This window comes from Mobula hypostoma, chromosome 10 (genome assembly GCF_963921235.1).
Source record: "Mobula hypostoma chromosome 10, sMobHyp1.1, whole genome shotgun sequence".
In the NCBI taxonomy this organism is placed as follows: domain Eukaryota; kingdom Metazoa; phylum Chordata; class Chondrichthyes; order Myliobatiformes; family Myliobatidae; genus Mobula; species Mobula hypostoma.
The window spans coordinates 39,664,979-39,686,039 of record NC_086106.1 but is presented as its reverse complement, the minus strand read 5'-3'; the positions used below and the strand labels follow the sequence as shown (position 1 = coordinate 39,686,039).

General features: G+C 41.1%; 1 protein-coding gene across 3 annotated transcripts in view; it reads right to left on the bottom strand.

The window, feature by feature from the left end:
- Positions 1-21,061, bottom strand: part of LOC134352854 (metastasis-associated protein MTA1-like) — a 181,339-nt gene that overhangs the window by 20,427 nt on the left and 139,851 nt on the right. For 2 of the 3 annotated variants that reach the window (XM_063060373.1, XM_063060371.1), the window contains 3 exons: positions 5,898-5,987; positions 3,251-3,394; positions 2,677-2,754 (listed from right to left, as the gene is read on the bottom strand). In XM_063060373.1, coding sequence (XP_062916443.1) covers positions 2,677-2,754; positions 3,251-3,394; positions 5,898-5,987 — 312 coding nt within the window. The remainder of the gene's footprint in view (positions 1-2,676; positions 2,755-3,250; positions 3,395-5,897; positions 5,988-21,061) is intronic. The other variant, XM_063060372.1, reaches the window with a different exon arrangement.

The window sequence follows — 21,061 nt, the reverse complement described above, 5'->3', positions numbered from 1 at the left end:
CACTAAATAAATAAAATTAATTTACTATACTCAGTAAACTAAATGGAACAGATAGAGGTAAAGGTGAGACAAAATGAACCTAAGAAGAACAGTGAGCTCTAGGACTGAAGGACCACCCTATGATACAAGGAATGGCAATCTGGGCAATGATAGTCAGCTCCAATTGGGAAGTGGAAAGATGAAGAATGACCACTTCACTTGATTAACTGGATTAATCTACTCACAACTGCTCTGTTTTGAATCCATGCCATGGACTCAGCACTAGTATTTCTACCACACACTGCTACCTTTGGAGGTTGGAACTTATATCTATCACGTGGACTTGGTAACAGAGTTGTTCAGAATTTTTTTGAAGCATTCCACCTGTTATTTCACTGGAGAGAATATAGAGATATTCAAAACTTCAAAAGATTGTGCAATTTGAACTGAAAAATCTGGTTTACAAGGCAACCTGGGATTTATAAATATTACTTGTCTCACTCATGAATTTCCATTGTTGCCCACTACTTTCAACTGCTCCAATGAATTAGATTCTACAGTGACTTAGGGGTACAGCAGCATTGCAGGATGAACTTACCACATTCCCACAATAATCTATCTTTGCCCCAAAGTTTCTGATCCTCTTACCCCCATGGCACAATTTCAGACTTAAATACAAACACAAAAAAATGCAGGACTCCAACTGCAACCTTTCAAGGACAACTTCAATAAAAGCTTATGGCTGAATATTTCGATTGAAACTGACAGCCAGTAGTTAAAATAAACCAGGTCTGGCTATGTCATCCACTCTTCCTATCTGACCACACACTTCTTGGCTTTCAGACCCATCCCACATGAATACTAAAAGACCCTTTAAAACTTTCCTGGGTAGAATTAAAGCAATCTTCTGGATAGCTCTATTATCCCAGTTCTTAACTGGTCTGTAATATGAAGTACTCATTATAAAACTGATACTGAATACTCCTACTGCACTGTCCTGAATGCAGAGTACCAAAAACAAGGAACTGAAGCTGAAAATAGTTTAGAACATCCAAACAGATACTGAATGGGTATCCAATTGAAAGGCATTTTAATAACACTAAGAATATAAAATGGGAGAGCTAGGTGGAGTAGTTGGTTATATCCTGGCTCTGACATGGGTTCTATAAAATTTGGACTAAGTCTCCTTAGCTTTAAAGGCACCATCTAAAGTGAGCTTGAGTCATCTACCAAGATTGCACTTGAACCAGAAAACACTCAGCACTGGTGTAGTAATAGAAATTTTTGACATTCAAGCTAAGTACTCTGTCTCTAAGGACTTGGTAATGGTCTGCAAAGTATTCCCAAGATAATGCATTTCATTCAGGTTGATGGAATGATGAGCAGCTAATGGACATACAGCAACACCATACAAGTGAGAATATGTATGTAATACATACAATACAGTGACTTTCTTAACACAGTTCTAAGATTCACAATCTGATCATAACTCCTGCCCAACAGACAAGGTGAGGAAATGTTAAAAGCTTACAAAAGCTAAGTCACTGTATAGTATATATTACACAGACAACAAAGAGCAAGGGTGTGAAGAGCATCTGTATGAAACATGCCACTGAAGTGTATGATGGCCTTGTAGTTTAAACTGTTCTATACAAAATATGGCACAAATTGATGAAAACAAGCAGGCACAAGCCAGAATAGCAAACCAATAACACTCCAAAACATCCATGAAAATTATGGGTACCATCTCAGAAAGCCAAACACCATATAATATTACCATCTAAAACTTAAAATAGCTGTGTGTATCCAAACCCACTTCCAATCAAACAGCCATCACAGTGCAGAGTCTAAAATCGGAAAAAAGGAGTTTGTTCTTTCCTGTTTTACACCCAGCACATTAACTGGGCAATCAGTTCTTCCAAGCACTAGAGTGAGTCAGCCATGGAGTCAATGCCCATGAATGATTGTCATAATGTCAACCTGGCCACACTTTCCAACAGAGATTCAGGATAGTCAGTGACAGCTCTGATGAAAGCTTACCATAGTGCAGCAAGACTACCTCCAGACTTTCACTTCCAGCCCTGGCTAATTCACTGAAGGCTGGTTTGAATGGGGAATCTCCCTGTTTGTTGGTCAAAGCATTCCATTACTTTGGCCAGCTGGGTGACATGTTCCATCATGATCCCAATATCATCAGATCTTCTAAACTGGTTTCCCTGAACTTGCTGTGCACTCCCATCATAGACTACCCTGCATGACACAGTACCTGAGAACAAACTTTACCTAAGAAATCGGAATAAGATCATTACCAATGTTTCCAAGGTGCAAACAGCCATATCCGTTTCACCACAACATTTCAATCCATGCTACTGCATGAAAGGTACACCACTGAAACCCCTCCCTTGGTCAGTAATATCCACCCAGAACAGTGGAGAGTTGGGAAATCACCACATGCGAAGTTAGAGAGCAACAAAACTGCTAGCCAAAGACTCACTCAGTCCTGGAACTAAGTAGATCCTGTTCCCAGACCAAAGTCTTGCTACGTACCTAAACCATTATATGAACAATTAATTCTACATGTGAAGGGAGTTTTGGTTGTTCAGAAACTGATCAATGCTGAAATGCAACACAAAGGCTGTTTTGGAGGTTATCAAAGCAAAAGGATTTGCAAGGGGAGTGACAACACAAAGCACTCACGATGAGTGTGTGGCCGTGTGCACGACTGCGCAATTGTCTTACCCCTAAACGGCATCAACAGACGTTTCTTCATAGTGCCTGGTAAACAAGGACCAACATACAGTAATGAAGAATAATACAGAACACTACATTCAGTTAAGCTGAGATACGATCAAGCTACAGTAAGCATGACTGACTATTTAGTAAAGCATTATTAAGCTAGAGTTCTCAGTCTTGTCCCTCAACTCTACAGGAGTTACCAAGGAAACAAGGGACGCAATGGGATATAGGTTAGGACAGCATCATTATGACTCCAAAGCTTATCCCAGATAAAATTAGGCTCCGTTATTGAAAGCCACTTTGTATAGAGCTCCCACTGTGGCAGGAACCTATACATAGCCTGTCTCAAGATTTGACTTAAAGTTAGCAGAAATGGGTTATGGCCATGTCATATTTTGTTACAACTCAATCACATAACTTTCTTCTTATGCTTGGTGTTCGCAGGAAAAAGCAATTGTGAAAATATCATGGAATTGTAACTCAAATCATTGGCTGGGTATTCAAGCATCTGCAGTATTCTGTACAATATACTGACCATCAATGCCGTTATGCTGCTCATATCCACGCTTGCCCAGAATTGTTGGAGAGCCATGATTCAGGACAGGCAGCACCTTCGCAGGAGTCACACTTCCTCCATGTACAGCAAGACTAGGGACGGCCTTAACAGGTGGATGGAGTTCTGCAGTATAGAAGAATACATATTTAACTGACTGTAACATACACTTACAAAGTTTTGCTGAGGCACAACTCCATAAATGCTAGTGAAAATCTCACACTTAGAGGGAGCATTGCTCAGTGGCCACAATATTAGGTACACCTGCTCAGTAATGAAAATATCTAATCAGCCAATCATGTGGTAACAACTTAATGCACAAAAGTATTCACCCATGGTCAATAGGTTCAGTTGTTGCTCAGACCAAACATAAAAATGGAGAAGAAATATGATCTAAGTGAATTTGACCGTGGAATGAAATGCCAGATGGGGTGGCGTATGTATTTCAGAAACTGCTGATCTCCAGGAATTTTCATGCACAACGGTCTCTACAGCTTTTACAGAGAATTGTGCAAAAATCAAAAATCTCCTTGAGCGGCAGTTCTGTGGACAAAAATGGCTTGTTAATGAGAGAGATAAAGAGAAGAATGGCTAGACTGGTTCAAGCTGACAGTAAGGAGACAGTAACTTAAATAGCCATATGGTACAACAGTGGTGAGCAGAACATCATGTCTGAATGCACAAAACATTGAACCTTAAGTGGACGGGCTACAGCAGCAGAAGACAACGAAAATTCAGTGGCCAGTTTATTAGGTCCCTTCTTTATTAGGTACCACTAACTGTATACTAATTCCATTTACCAGCATTTAGCCTGTAACCCTCTCTGCCACAATGCTTCATGTGTTCATCTAAACATACTTGCTTATACAACCATAAAGGAATACATTTCAGATTTCAATCACCCTCTGGTTCAAAATAAATTCTTCCTTATTTCTCCTCTAAAGGTACCTAATAAAATGGCAACTGGGTATATGTTTGTGGTTTTCCACAACTGTAGCCCACCTCCTTCAATGTTCAACGTGTTGTGTTCAGAAATGTTCTTCTACACACGATTGTTGTGTAGAAGAGTAAGAGTTACTGTCATCGGTAGTTGGCCTAAATGATTACTGCCCAGTGGCACTGACTTCAGCAATCATGAAGTGCTCCTGTCCCGCCTAGAAAATGGTGTTTCATACACCAGGATGTTGTTCATCAATTTCATTTGATATAATCATCCCTCAAAAGCTGGTAAACAGTCCTCGTTGAGATTCAACACCCCTCTCAGTAACTGGATCTTGGACTTCTTGATAGAAAGTCCCAAGTCAGTCTGAATCGGCAACAACATCTCAAGCTCCATCACATGAAGCACTGGTGCCCCCAGGGTTGTGTGTTCAGTGCACTGCTGTTCACGCAGCTAACTCATGACTGCACTGTCAGATCCAACTCAAACAGCGGTTGTCCTCGTGAGCAATATTGATGAATCAGCATGTAGAGAGGAGGTACAGAGGCTTGTCATATGGTGTGACAACAACAGGCTGAGACTCAACGTGGACAAAAGAAATGATTGTGGACTTCAGGAAGACACAGGACAACAACTTTCCATTACACATCAATGGCTCTGCCATGGAGAGTGAAGAGCATAAAGTTCCTTGGTGTGTTCTAGCAGACTATCTAACCTGGATCCACACTTCCCCACTGGTCAAAAAGGCACAGCAATGTCTACGCTTTGAGGAGATTTGAGGTGTGCAAGGCTCCTTGCCCCCATTCTAACAACTTTCTACAGGAGCACCATTGAGTGTTCTGTCAGGTTGCATCATTTCTGATATGAAATCTGCAAGGCAACGGACTGCAAGACCCTACAGAGGAGAGTAAATACCACTAACAGAATCACATCTCAAAGCATTTTTGAGGATCCCTACCACCCAGCCCACAATGTTTTTGACTCACTATTGTCAGGAAGGAGGTACAGAAGTATTAAGACTGGGTAACAGCTCCTTCCATGCCACCACTGAGATCTTGTCACTAGGACAGTAAGCTGTTTACTGTACTGCTTACTGTCTATTTGTACTGCATACCACATGCATTTTGAATTATATTTTATTAACTTATTTGTGGTAATATTTTGTTTCATGTGTGTGATATATGTTTCGTGGGTGCACTGTGGTCCAGAGGAACATTGTTTCGTTTAGTTGTATAGTCAGATGACAAACTTCAACTTGAATTTTCTGTCAGCTTGAACCAGTCTGGCCATTCTCCTCTGAGCTCTCTCATTAACAAGCTATTTTTGCCCATAGAACTGCTACCCACTGGATATGTTTGTCTCTTGCACCATTCTCTGTAAACTCTAGAAACTGTTGTGTTTGAAAAGCCCAGGAGATCAGCAGTTTCTGGCACCAACAATCATTCCACAGTCAAAATCACTTTGATCACATTTCTCCCCCATTCTGATGTTTGGCCTGAACAACAACTGAACCTCTTGACCATATATGCATGCTTTTTATGAATTGCTGCTTCATGAATTGGCTAATTAGATAATTGCATTAAGAGCAAGTTTATCTAATAAAGTGGCCACTGAGTGTATATTAAAGATTGTAGTGTTTGCTGGTAAATACTAAGTAAATTGTGAATCTGTGCAGATGTGGCTGCTTACCCAAGTATTTTACTATAGATTCCAGGGACTTCCTGATGATGGGTTTGAGTTTAACTGATTTCTCCCCAATTTCTGGAAGTCTAGCAGTGCCTGTGAGAATAAGAATGAACATTAATACAACCAACAAACAGCAACTGTTAGTTTCATAACCTGTCCAACAGTTGACCACCAAATAAGAATGCATTCAACATGTATGAAGACAAGGAAGAAACCAAGCATTTCATATCATTAGCTTTTGTGTTCCACCTGACCACTATCAGGTTTCCTCATTTTACCCTCTATTCCTCTCTTACATACATATTTTCACCACTGTTTGGTTAAAGAAACATCTTCAGAATTCTTAATCCAATTTCTAGGTGGCTGTCTTATGATGACATTTAGTTAGGCTCTTCTCCACAAGTGGAAGCATTTGGTATCCACTCTAATGAAACCTTTCAAAATTTTGAGGACCACTTAAGTCTTCTCAAGATAACAGAGATCTAATGTGCTCATCCTTTCCTGATGACGTAAACCTTCCCATTTCTGGTATCCTCTAAATGTTTTCTCTGCCTTCTCCAAATTCTCTGCATCCCTTTTTATAAACTGTCAACCGCAACTGAATACAATACTCCAAGTATGGTCTTATTAAGCAATAATACACATTTAGCATAATGTTTCCTTCTTATGGATTCCTGAGTTGCTTGGTGTGTATTTCTTAATGGCCTTTGCTGACCTGTGGCTCAACTTTTATTTGTACTCCAAGAATCCTTTGCTCCTTATATTCAACTTGACTTGTATCTTCCAAGTGATCTCTCTTTGTATTGAAACATAATACAGTGCCGATAAAAGTATTCACCCCCTTGAAAGTTTTCATGTTTTATTGTTTTACAACATTGAATCACAGTGGCTTTTCGGACACTGATCAAAAGAAAAAGACTCGTTCATGTCAATATGAAAAAAGATTTCTACAAAGTGATCTAAATTAATTACAAATATAAAACACAAAATATTTGATTATATAAGTATTCACCCGCCTTTAATATGACGCACCAAATCATTACTGGCACAGCCATTTGGTTTTAGAAGTTACATAATTAGTTAAATGGAGATTCGTTTTTGGAGACCTGTGTGCAGTCAAAGTGTTTCAATTGATTGTAGTAAAAATACACCTGTACTTGGAAGGTCCAACTGCTGGTGCGTCAGTATCCTGGCAAAAACTACACCACAAAGACAAAAGAACACTCCAAGCAACTCCGCGGAAAGGTTATTGAAAAGCACAAGTCATGAGATGGATGCAGAAAATTTCCAAGTACTAAATATCCCTTGGAATACAGTTAAGTCAATCATCAAGAAATGGAAAGAATATATCACAGCTGTAAATCTGCCTAGAGCAGGCAGGCCTCAAAAATGGAGTGACCATGCAACAAGGGGACTAGTGTGGGAGGCCACATAAAAGACCTATGACAATTCTGGAAGAGTTACAGGCATCAGTGATTGAGATGGGAGAGACTGCACATACAACAACTGTTACCCAGGTACTTCACCAGTCACAGCTTTATGGGAGAGTGGCAAAGTGAAAGCTACTATTGAAAAAAAAAACTCACATCTCAGCTAGAGTTTGCCAGTCGGCTGGAAGAAGAATTGAGTTTTTTGGTCATCAGACTAAAAGCTAAGTTTAATGTACGCCGAATACCACACATCATCGAAAACAAACCATCCCTACCATGAAGCATGATGGTTGCTACATCATGCTGTGGGGATGCTTCACTACAGCAGGCCCTGGAAGGCTTGTGAAGGTAGAGGGTAAAATGAATGCAGTTAAATACAGGGAAATCCTGGAGGAAACCTGATGAGGTCTGCAAGAGAACTGCGACTTGGGAAAAAAAATATTTTCCAGAAAGACAGTTACCCATGCATAAAGCCAAAGTTACAAAGGAACGGCTTAAAAACAAAGTTAATGTCTTGGAGTGGCCAAGTCAGAGTCCGGACCTCAATCCAACTGAGAATTTGTGGTTGGACTTGAAAAGGGTTGTTCACTCACAATCCCCATGCAATCTGACAAAGCTTGAGAAGTTTTGTAAAGAAGAATGGGGAAAAATTGCAATTTTCAGATGTGCAAAGCTGATAGAGACCTATCAACACAGATTCAAGGCTATATTTGCTGCCAAAGGTGCATCTATTAAATACCGACTTGAAGGGGGTGAATACTTAAGCAATCAATTATTTTGTGTTTATACTTACAATTAATTTAGTCACTTTGCAACGATCTGTTTTCACTTTGACATGAAAGAGTCTTTTTCTGTTGAGTGTCAAAAAAGCCAAATTCAATCCACTGTAATTCAATGTTGTAAACCAATAAAACATTAAGACTTCCATACTATTTATAGGCACTGTAATTATGCTGAAATTCATTAATCAAGTATTTGCCTATTCTGCAACTTGCCTCCTGTAATTTCTTGTAATCCTCCTCTATCCAATGAAGTAACACAGAGTTTCTATGAAGGAAGTGAGTTTGATACCATATTTATGGACTTCAAAAAGCATACAAGTAGTCTAATATCCATGGAATAGCAGCATGGATTAAAAACATGGCAAAGCGACAGGAAAACACTGGAGGCAAGTGTATTCTGGAGTTCCCCAGAGTCAGTACTGGGACCACTGCTTTTCTTACTGCATTTCACTGATTTGTATTTAGATGTAAATTTCCTAATTTGCAGATCACATAAAACTTGGGAGACATAGTGAACCATTAGAAGAAGATATGAACTGGCTAGTAGAATGGGCAAACAGGTGGCAGATGTAATTTAGTGCTGAGAAATGTGGAATGTTACATCTTAGTAGGATGAGAAGAGGTAATATACTGTAGAGGGCTCAACTCTAAAGAACGTTGAAAGACAGATAAATCTTGAGGTACTTGAGCACAGTTCATTGAAGGCAAGTTGGGAAAATGGCTAATAGCAGAAAATAATAGAAATATTCAGCTGGTCATATCAAATAGCATCTATGGCAGAAGAAACAATTTCACTTCAACCTGACCTGAAACATTGATTGTTCGTCTTCCCAGAAGTGCTCTCTGACGTTCTGAGTGTTTCCAGCATTTTCTGTCTCATTCCAGATTTCCCAGGTACCGCAGTTTTTTTTTCTTCCCATTTATTGTAAAACAAAGCATAAAGGCTCAGCCACAACTGGAATCTTATGCCCAGTTCTGGGAACCACAATTAAGGTGCAGGAAGCTTTACAGAAGGTGTAGGAACAAGGGAATTCAGTATTTGGGTGGACAGCAGAAGGTGAGGCTGTTCACTAGGACAGCAGTTAAAGGATCATTAAGGGGAGGGAGGGAGGGAGGGAGGGAGAGAGGGAGAGAGGGAGAGAGGGAGAGAGGGAGAGAGGGAGAGAGGGAGAGAGGGAGAGAGGGAGAGAGAGAGAGAGAGAGAGAGAGAGAGAGAGAGAGAGAGAGAGAGAGAGAGAGAGAGAGAGAGAGAGAGAGAGAGAGAGACAGACAGAGACAGAGACAGAGACAGACACTGAGAGACTTCCTATTGACACAGGGGTCAAGAACTAGGAGATGGTGATCAACAAAAGAACCAAAAGCATCATGAGGAAATTCTGTTAAAGCAAAAAGTTAATAGCTTTGTGGACAAGTTTGCAGACAATAGTGAAGGGACAGGTGGCGTTGAGGAAGCAGGAGGCTGCATAAAGATTTAGACAGATTAGGAGAATGGACAAAGAAGTGGCAGAGGGAATAGTGTTGGGAAGTATATGGTCTTGCACTTTGGTAGAACAAACAAAAGTATGGTCTATTTTCTAAATGGGAGAAAATTCAAAAATCCGAGGTGCAAAGGGACTTGGGAGTCCTCATGCAGGATTCCCTGAAGATTAACTTGCAGACTGAGTCAGTGATGAGGAAGGCAAATGCAATGTTAGCATTCATTTTGAGAAAACTAGAATTCAAAGATAAGGGTATAATGCTGAGGCTTTCAAATGCACTGGAGTATTATGAATAGTTCTGGGTCCCTTCTTTAATGAAAGGAAATTGGAGAGGGTTCAAAGGAGGTTCCCGAAAATAATTCCGGGATTGAAAGGCTTATCATATGAAGAGCACTTGATGACTCTGGGCCTGTACTCACTGAAATTATGAACAATGGGCGGGGGGCATTCTCATTGAAACCCGATGAATGTTGAAAGGCATGGTGGATGTGGAGAGGATGTTTCCTCTAGTAGGAGAGACTAGGACCAGAGGACACAACCTCAGAATAGGGGGACGTTCATTTAGAATGCAGATGAGGAAGAATTTCTTTAGCCACAGGCTGGTGAATCTGTGGAATTTGTTGCCACAGATGTTTGTAGAGGCCAGATTATTGGGTGTATTTAAAGTGGAGGTTGATAGGTTCTTAATTAAATTGTCAGGGCATGAAAGGTTACGGGGAGAAGATAGGAGAATGGGGTTGAGAGGGAAATAGATCAGCATTGATCAAATAGCGGAGCAGACTCAATGGGTTGAATGGCCTAATTCTGCCCCCATGTCTTATGGTCTTAAGTCAGGAATGCGCTGCCAAAGGAGTAATTGAGGCAGAAATCAACATAGCCTATAAGAGAGAGCAGGAAAAGAACTTTAAAAAAAAAATCAGGACTACGGGGAGAAGCCAGAGGAGCGGCATTAAATGGATTACTGAGCCACTTTGGACTTGATGGTTCAAAAGTCTTCTGTTATGGAAGATAGGATTCAACGTCACTATCCTTTCCTTTTCCAATCTTAATTTGGCATCACCTGAGAATTTAGATACTGTATTTTCAATTCGAGATTCTAAATCTGTAAATAGTGAACAGCAGTGGTCCACCACTCTCTGTTGGAGAACACTTTCTTCTATGTGAATACCTTTCCTTAGCTACATGCTACCTTCTGATGCTAGCTATCCATTGGTCTGCTATTTGTTTCAATATTCACTTATTTGTTTGAATATGTTTTAAAGTCTAGAAGCATTCTATTGTATAGATAGATACTTTATTGATCTCAAAGTAAATTACAGTGTCACAGAAGAATTATAAGTGCACAGATATACAAATACTAGAAAATAAGAAAGAATAAAAAGTAAATTACCTCAAATAGTCTAACAGGTGGGCAGTTATCACTTCCCCAGCTATAGGTTGACTGATTATAGAACCTAATGATCAATGGTTAGAAAGACTTCATAAAGCGCACTTTGGAACAGCACAGTTGTCATAGTCTATTACTAACAGTGCTCCTCTGTTCAGCCAAGGTGGCATGCAGAGGGTGAGAAACATTGTCCAGAATTGCCAGGATTTTCCACGGGGTCCTTTGTTCTACCACAGCCTCCAATGTGTCCATTTTGATTCCTATAACAGAGCCAGCCTTTCTAATCAGTGTATTAGGCCTGTTGACATCACCCCTGTTGATGCAATTGCCCCAGAACACCACCGAATAGAAGATTGTACTGGCGATAACAGACTGGTAGAACATGTGAAGGAGAGGCCTGCATACTCCAAAGGACCTCAGTCTCCTCAGGAAGTAGAGGCGACTTTGGCCCTTCTTGTAAATGGCCTCTGTGCCTATCATCCAGGTGCACTCCCAGGTCCTCACCATCAATAGTAACACAAAGCAGGGCAGGTTTAGTCTTCCTAAAGTCCATCATCATCTCCTTTGTCTTACTGATGTGGAGCTGCAGATGATTCAACTTGCACCACTGATAAAGTCCTCCACCAGGACTCTGCATTCATCCTCCCATCCTCCCTTTATACACCCAACAGATTGCTGAGTCATCAGAGAATTTCTGCAGATGACATGACTCAGCGTTGTATCTAAATTAGGCCAGTAGTGTTATCCTTACTGATTATTCATTATTGTCCCTTAGTTTCTAGGTGTTCTTCCAATTTCAACTTTAGTCAGAATTGCATTATTTTTGTTTCTACTGATGTTTTTCTGATTGGTCTATAATTTTCTTTACATGCTACACCCTTTCCTAAAAATGTTAGCTATCCACCAGTCCTCTGACAATGCACCCAAGAAATTGCTCCTATCTGTTTCCTTGTTTCTTTCAATATAGTTAAATGCAATCTGCCTTGAGCCAGGGATGTCACCTTCCTAATTTGATTAGTTTACTTGATATATCCTATTTTCAAAAAAATTTGCATCATTCAATGTCTACCTGTTCCATCTCCCTGATAAGTATCAATGCAAAGTAATGGATTAATACTACCCCAGATACTTATTGTTACCTATAATATTGCTTAGTCTATCCCTCAATGTCTCTATTCCCAACAGCTTTTTATTTATGGCTGTAAAAGATCTCATTGTTTATGTTCATTCATAATGTAATACTTCTTTGGTTTCATACATCATTTTATCAACTTCAGCTTCTCCTTGTTTCCTTCATGCCCTCATATCATAGACTCTACGAGATGGTGCCAGCAAACAACGCTACCTAGGGTGACATCTTTCAGATGGTTCACAAAACTGTTTCTTTCACTTCTTTTCCCTTTAAACGTGGCTCTGGTATCATCGCAGCCTGTGATCTACAGTTTGATGGTGTTATCAGGCCGATTAAGCTATCTGACCCTTTACTGTCTGCATGAAGAAAGCAGCCAAGGCCAAAATGCTTAGAAGCGGGGCACAAGTCCATGATTGACACAGTTTCTTGCCGATCACGCCAATTAAAGCGCCGAGGGAGATTGAAACAGTGGGAAGACAAGCTAGTGCAGCGCCGTTTACCAGCCTCTCGCTTGCTGCTGCCAGAGGAAGGTGCCTACATGTAATAGTCTCTCCCTCTCACTTGCTGCTTCCGACGGAAGGACCCTACATTCCAATGGTCTCTCTCACCCTCGCTGCTGCCGAGAGTGGTACCGAAGTTCTGTTCCTGGTTTGTAGATCAGGCTCTTTCAATTTAGTGTTTTTATATTCTGTGTTTTCACATATTCATTCTTGTTGCCATTTGCCCAGTTTGTTTTATTTTGCGTATGTGGGTGGGGAATTGGGGGGGGGTGGGGGAGGGTGATGTTTTTCTTTGAACAAGTTCCATAGTTTTGTTTCATGGCTGTCTGGAGAAGATATAGAACATAGAACAGCACAGTGCAGGATCAGGCTATTTGGCCCACAATGTTGAGCAGAACCAGCTAAAAAGCAAATCAAAAACACCCAAACACTAACCTCTCCTACCTACACAATGTCTGTATTCATTCACCCTCCTTACATCCATGTGCATATCTGAATGTCTCTTAAAATCCTCTCATGTATTTGCTGCTACTGCTATACCAAGCAGTGCTTTCCAGGTATCCATCACTGAGTAAAGAGCTTACCCCTCATGTCCCCTTTGAACCTACCCTCTCACCTTCAACATATACCCTCTGGTATTAGACAGTTCTACCGTGGGAAACAGATACTTCCTGTCCAGGACTGTCTCTCATAATCTTGTAAACCTCTATCAGATCTACCCTCAGCCTCCGCCACTCCAGAGGAAACAACCCAAGTTTAGCCTCTCATGATAACATAGGCATCCATTAGTCTCGTGAGACCATGGATTTGCGCCTTGGGAGGTTTCCAGGGCGCAGGCCTGGGCAAGGTTGTATGGAAGACCGGCAGTTGCCCATGCTACAAGTCTCCCCTCTCCACACCACAAATGTTGTCCAAGGGAAGGGCACTAGGGTCGATACAGCTTGGCATCGGTGTCGTCGCAAAGCAATGTGTGGTTAAGTGCCTTGCTCAAGGACACAACACGCTGCCTCAGCTGAGGCTCGAACTAGCGACCTTCAGACTTAACCACTTGGCCACACGCCAACTCATGATAACACATTCATGCTCTCTAAACCAGACAGCATCTTCTGCAGCCTCTCCAAATCCTCAAGATCCTTCTTATAGTGGGGCAACCAGAACTGTATGCAATACTGCAGATGTGGCCTAACCAGAGTTTTATAAAGTTAACCGTCAAGATAACCACTTGACTTTTGAGCTCAATGCCTCAACTAATTCCATAAGCCTTCTTAACTGCCTTATTGACCTGTGTAACCACTTCGTAACCAATGAACTTGGATCTCAAGATCTTTCTGCACAGCAATATTTGCCCTACCAAGGTGCCACACCTCAAACTTGTCTGGGTTAAAATCCACCTGCCATTTCTCTGCCCATATCTGCAACTGATCTATATAGTGCTGTATTCTTTGCTAGTCTCCTACACTATCCACAACTACACCAGTCTTGGTATTGTCCACAAACTTACTAATCCACCCTTCTATATTTTCAAGCAACAGCATCTGCAAATATTCTCTTGTTTGTGATTGGACATCTACATTTTCATCCAGGTCATTTATATACATCACAAACAGAGGTCACAGCACAGATCCCTGCAGAACACTACCAATTAGAGACCTCCACTGGTTTAAGTCCCTTCAATCTCTGGTCTTCTATGCACAAGTTCTGAATCCAAACAGCCAATTTGCCACAGACCCCATGCATCTTAATCATTGGATTAGCCTCCCATGAGGGACTTTGTCAAACACCTTACTAAAATCTATGTAGGCAACACCCACTGCCCTACCTTCATCAATCTCTCTTGTCACCTTGTCATAAAACTCAATCAAGTCGGTAAGGCATGATCTGCCCTGCACAAAGCCATTCTGGCTCTCCCAAATTAGGCCATGGATTTCAAAATACTCATACTTCCTATCCCCAAAATTTTTCTCAAGCAATTTCCCTATAACTGACATTACATTGTATAGTCCCCAAGATTTTCGATTGTTCCCTTCTTAAATAGAGGTACAACACTAGCCACTCGCCAGTCCTCTGGGACCTCGCCTGTGGCTAGAGAGGACACGGAGATGCTGGTCAAGGTCCCAGCAATCTTGTCTCTTGCCTCCTTCAATAACCTGGGGTAAACTCAATCAGCCCCTGGAGACTTAATACTCATTAGGACACCCAACACTGCCTCCTCCTTGACCTCTGATATGATAAGAGCAAAAATTAGTGGTAAGTTAGAGGATTTGGAAGCTTTTAAAAATCAACAGAAGGCAACTAAAAAAGTAATTAAGGTAAAGTTTGAATACAAAAGTAAGCAAGCCAATAATACATTAATGAGGACACCAGAAGTTCCTCCAGATACATAAAGTGTAAAAGAAAGGCATTATTAGATATCAGACGGCTGGAAAACAATGTGAAGAAGGGGACAAGTAAATGGTGAATGAACTGAATAAATATTTTGCATCAGTCTTCACTGTGGAAGACATTAGCAGTATAGTGGAAGCTCCAGGTGTCAAGGGGCATGAAGTTACCATAACTAGAGAGGTTCTTGGGAAGCTGAAAGGTCTGAAGGCACCTGGACCAGATGGTGTACATCCCAGAGTTCTGGAAGGCATGGCTAAAGAGATTGTGGAAACGTTAGTAGTGATCTTTCAAGATCCACTAGATTCTGAAATGGTTCTGGAAGACTGAAAAATTGCAAATGTCATTCCACTGTTCATGAAGAGAGAGAGGCAGAAGAAAGGAAATGTTAGGCCAGTTAGTCTAACATCAATGGTTGAGAAGATATTGGAGTCGATCATTAAGGATGAGGTCTCAGGGTACTTGGAGGCATATGATAAAATAGGCCACAGCCAGCATGGTTTCTTGAAAGGAAAATCTTGCTTGACAAATCTGTTGGAATTCTTTGAAGAAATAACAAGTAGGATAGACAAAGGCCTTCTGAAGGCCTTTGACAAGGTGCAACACGAGGCTGTTAAACAAGCTAAGAGCCCATGGATAAAGCAGTGGCTAATTGACAGGAGACAAAGAGTGGGAATAAAGGGAGCCTCTTCTGACTGGCTGCCAGTGACTAGTGGTGTCCACAAGGGTCTGTGTTGGGACCGATTATTTTCACATTATATGTCAAGGATTTGGATGATGGAATTGATGGCTTTGTTAATATTATCGGCTATAAAGATAGGTGAAGGGACAGGTAGTTTTAAAGAAGTAAAGTGAACTTTGACAGACTAAGAGAATAAGCAAGGAAATGGCAGATGGAATATACTGTCGGCAAGTGTATGGTCATTCACCTTGATAGTTGACTATTTTCTAAATGGAGAGAAAATACAAAAAACTGAGTTGCAAAGGGACTTGGGAGCCCTTGTGCAGGATTCCCTAAATGTTAATTTGCAGGTTGAGTCTGTGATGAGGAAGGCAAATGCAAAGTTAGCATTCATTTTGAGAGGACCAGAACATAAAAGCAAGAATGAGAGGTGACCTCATTGAAACCTATCAAATGGTGAAAGGCCTTAATAAAGTGGATGTGGAGAAGATACTTCCTGTGGTGATAGAGTCTAAGACTAGAAGACACAGCCTCAAAATAGAGGGCGGTCCTTTTAGAATGGAGATAAGGAGGATTTCTTCAGCCAGAGAGTGGTGAATCTGTGGAATTCTTTGCCACAGGAAGCCAAGACTTTATGTATATTTAAGGCAGTGGTTGATAGATTTTTGATTGGTCAGGGCATGAAGGGATATGGGGAGAAGGCAGGAGACTGGGGCTGAGAGGAAAACTGGATGAAATAGTGTAGCAGACCCAATGAGTCAAATGGCCTAATTCTGCTCCTTTATCTTGTCAAGTCAAGTCACTTTTTGTTGTCAATTCGACCATAACTGCTGGTACAGTACACAGTAAAAACAAGACAATGTTTATCAGGACCATGGTGCTACATGAACAATACAAGAACTACACTGAACTACGTAAAACAACACAAAACTACACTACACTACAGATCTACCCAGGACTGCATAAAGTGCACAAAACAGTGAAGGCATTACAATAAACAAGACAATAGGCACAGTAGAGGGCAGTAGGTTGGTATTGAGGAGTCTGATGGCTTGGGGAAGAAACTGTTACATAGTCTGATCGTGAGAGCCCGAATGCTTCAGTGCCTTTTGCCAGATGGTAGGAGGGAGAAGAGATGGTATGAAGGGTGTGTGGGGTCCTTCATAATGCTGTTTGCTTTACGGATGCAGCAGGTAGTGTAAATGTCTGTAATGGTGGGAAGAGAGACCCCAGTTATCTCAGCTGACCTCACTATCCACTACAGGGTCTTGTGATCTGAGATGGTGCAATTTCTGAACCAGGCAGTGATCCAGCTGCTCAGGATGTTCTCAATACAACCTCTGTAGAATATGGTGAGGATGGGGGGTGGGAGATGAACTTTTCTCAGCCTTCTCAGAAAGTAGATACGCTGCTGGGCTTTCTTGCTATGGAGCTGGTGTTGAGGGACCAGGTGAGATTCTCCGCCAGGTGAACACCAAGAAATTTGGTGTTCTTAACGATCTCTACACAGAAGTCGTCGATGTTCAGCGGAGAGTGGTCGCTCCGTGTCCTCCTGAAGTCAACAACCATCTCTTTTGTTTTGTTCACATTCAGAGACAGGTTGTTGGCTCTGCATCAGTCCGTTAGCCACTGCACCTCCTCTCCGTATGCTCACTCATCGTTCTTGCTGATGAGACCCACCACGGTCGTGTCACCAGCAAACTTGATGATGTGGTTTGAGCTGTGTGTTGCAGCACAGTCGTGGGTCAGCAGAAAGAACAGCAGTGGACTGAGCACACAGACCTGGGGGCCGCCCCGTGCTCAGTATGATGGTATTGGACATGCTGCTTCCAATCCCGACTAACTGAGGTCTCCCAGTCTAATAGTATCTAAATGCCCCAACATATTACACACTCAACACTGATCTCCTAGTCCTCCATATCATTTTAGTTGGTAAATACTGAAGCAAAGTACTCAACAAGTACCTCACCACATTCATTGCATCTAAGCAAATGTTTCCCCCCTTGAGTGGTTCCATCCTCTCCCTAGTTATCCTCTTGCTTCTGATGTATTTACAGAGTGACTTGGGATCCACCTTAATCCTAATTGCCAAGGACTTTTCATGGCCCTCCTGCCTTTCCTTAATTCCTATCTTTAGTTCTTTTTCTGGCTTCTTTATACTCTTGCTTAGTTTGATCCCAACTTCCAAAGCTTTACCTACTTTTCCTTTTTGGCTAAATTCATCACCTCACTAGATATCCAAGGTTCTCTTACCTCATTTGTATACTGCATACATATTTTGATAACAAATGGACTAGGTGAAAGTAAGAGTTTGCCACGGACTAGAAGGGCCGAGATGGCCTGTTTCCGTGCTGTAATTGTTATATGGTTATATGTACTTTGAACTTTGATGTATATCACTTCCTCGTGCTCAATTGCACCACTACATCTTTGTACCAATGGAATTGTGTGAATGCTTAAGCTTCTCTTTTCCTTTTGGGGAATATATTCTTCCTTCAAGTCTACTGAGCAGTATTTTACATATTTCCCATAGATGCTTTACACATCTATTTGTCAAGATTGCTGCCCATATTAACTTTCCAATCTCTTACTTGATTTTCATCAGTATTATTATCATTTAAATCTGCATTATATATGATCACCTTTGTCTCTGTATTCTTCTACTTTACCTCCTTTATTCACTTTATTTCATTCTCCATTACCGGATCTACTAGCAAATAATCTTCAGGTGACTTTTTTCAGTCAGAAAGCACTCCCTCTGTCGCCTTTAACTATCTCTTCCCTCCAAACAGTATCATTTGTGGTTGAAAAACTCAGAATTATTTATTTTCCACTCATTTCCCTAACAAGAAGCTGCATAATTTAAGAACTGCACAACTAGAAAAGGCAGGTCACTCAGGCAGAGGAAACCACATGAAAAACGCGATTATTTTGACAAGTTTTATTTGCAGAATAATTTATTTGTCATAAAATACAGAGTATAACACAAATGCAACACAGTGGTTGCACAGTGATCAAAAACTGGGAATGAAATATTTGAAGATAATTACTTTTAGAGTAGATAGGTAATGTGGAAAACAGACCATTAGGTAAAGGGAATTTCCTGGAAATAAGCATGAGACAAAAATGGCGAGAATAAATCTTGGTTCAGAAACTCAAGTCTGGTGAAGCTACGAGACAATGCAGGTAACACAAGGAAATTAAGTTTGTAGGCTCCGAAGTAATACTCATTCTACCTGATCATGCAAATCAGCAGTATGCAGCAAGGGTAGTGCCATAATTTTGGGAAACAATCTTCAAATAAAGCCAAATAGAACATTAAAATGAGTAGCTTGTAAGTAGTTCATGGAGTGTGATACAAGATAGATTTCTGGGCCAGTATGTCACTGAATCAACAACAGAATAGGCCATTTTAGGCTTCAAATCATGAAGGGTTAATTAGCAATCTTGTAAAAGAATTCTCCAGAGAAGTGTGATTGTACTATAACCACACAGATGTACGTTATTGAACTTACAATGGAACATGCTATCTTGGATCTGGTCCTGTACAATGAGACAGGTAAAACTAGCAATCTGGTAGTTAGGGATCCTCTTGGAAACAGTGATCACAGTATGACTGAGTTTCTCATACAAATGGAGGGCATAATAGTTCAATCTAAACCCAGTGTATTATGCCTAAGCAAGGGAGACTACAATGGGGTGAGGGAGAGTTGGATAGGGTCGACTGGGAAAATAGGCTATATGGTGGGATGGTTGAGGAACAAGGAAAGACTCAGATTTTTCCAGAGTGCTCAATAACAGTATATTCCAATTAAAAGCAAGGACAGTAAAGGTGGGGACAGCCAGCCACAGATAACTAAGGAAATAAAGAAAGGCATCAAACTAAATGTTCGTGCATAAAACGTCACCAAGAATAGTGGGAAACTGGAAGATTGGGAAAGCTTTAAACAAAAGCAACAAAGAATCACTAAGCGAATAATAAAGGGAAGATAGATTATGAAAATAAACTAGCACATAAAATAAAATAGATAATTACATAAAGCGGAAAAGGACGGCCAAAGTGAACATAGGTACCTTGGAGGACAAGAAGGGGGAATTGATATTAAGTAATGAGGAAATGGCCAAGGCTTTGAATGACTATTTTGTGTCAGTCTTCACGGTGGAGGACACGTCTAACATGCCAAAGAGAGATGTGATGGGAGGTGAGGACCTCGATACAATAGCTATCAGTAAAGAGGAAGTGCTGAGTAAACTTGTGAGCCTGAAGATAGACAAATCCTCCAGTCTTGGTGGAATGCATTCTAGGGTACTGAAAGAAATTGCAGAAGTTATAGTAGAGGCTTTGGGTGATAATTTACCAAAATTCTCTGGACTCTGGGCAGGTCCCAGCAGATTTGAAAGAAGGCGAATGCCACGCCAAGGTTCAAAAAAAGGATATAGGCAAAAGGCAGGTAACTACAGGCCAACAACAGGAATTCTGCAGATGCTGGAAATTCAAGCAACATACATCAAAGTTGCTGGTGAACGCAGCAGGCCAGGCAGCATCTATAGGAAGAGGTGCAGTCGACGTTTCAGGCCTGAAACGTCGACTGCGCCTCTTCCTATAGATGCTGCCTGGCCTGCTGCGTTCACCAGCAACTTTGATGTATGTAACTACAGGCCAGTTAGTTTAACATCTGTAGTTGGGAAAATGCTTGAAGCTATCATTAAAAAAGAAATAGCGAGGCATCTGGAAAGAAATGGATCCATCAGGCAGACGCAGCATGGATTCAGCAAAAGCAGGTCCTGTTTGACAAACTTACTGAAGAATATAAATGCAGTGGATAGAGGGAAACAGATGGATTTTTTTTTAAACTTGAATCTCCAGAAGGCGTTCGATAAGGTGCCACATAAAAGACTTAACCATAAGATAAAGATACATAGAATTGGGGGTGATGTATTAGAATGGATATAGGATTGGTTAACTAATAGAAAGCAGAGAATTGGGCGTTTGTCTGGTTGGTCAGTGGTGAGTAGTTTGCTGCAGGGGTCAGTGCTGGGCCCGCAACTATTCACGATATACGCTAACGATCTGGAAGAGGGGATCATGTGTAGTATATCCAAGTTTGCTGATGACACTAAATTAAGTGAAAAAACAAATTGTGTAGAGGATACGGAGAGTCTGCAGAGAGATATAGATAGGTGAAGTGAGTGGGCAAGGGTCTGGTAGATGCAAGGTCATCCACTTTGGAAGGAAAAATGAATGAGCAGATTATTATTTAAATAGTAAAAGACTGCGGCATTCTGCTATGCAGAAGGACTTGGGAGTGCTTGTGCATGAATTGCAAAAGGTTAGTTTGCAGGTGCAGCAGGGTATCAAGTAGGCAAATGAAATGTAGGCCTTCATGGCTAGAGTGA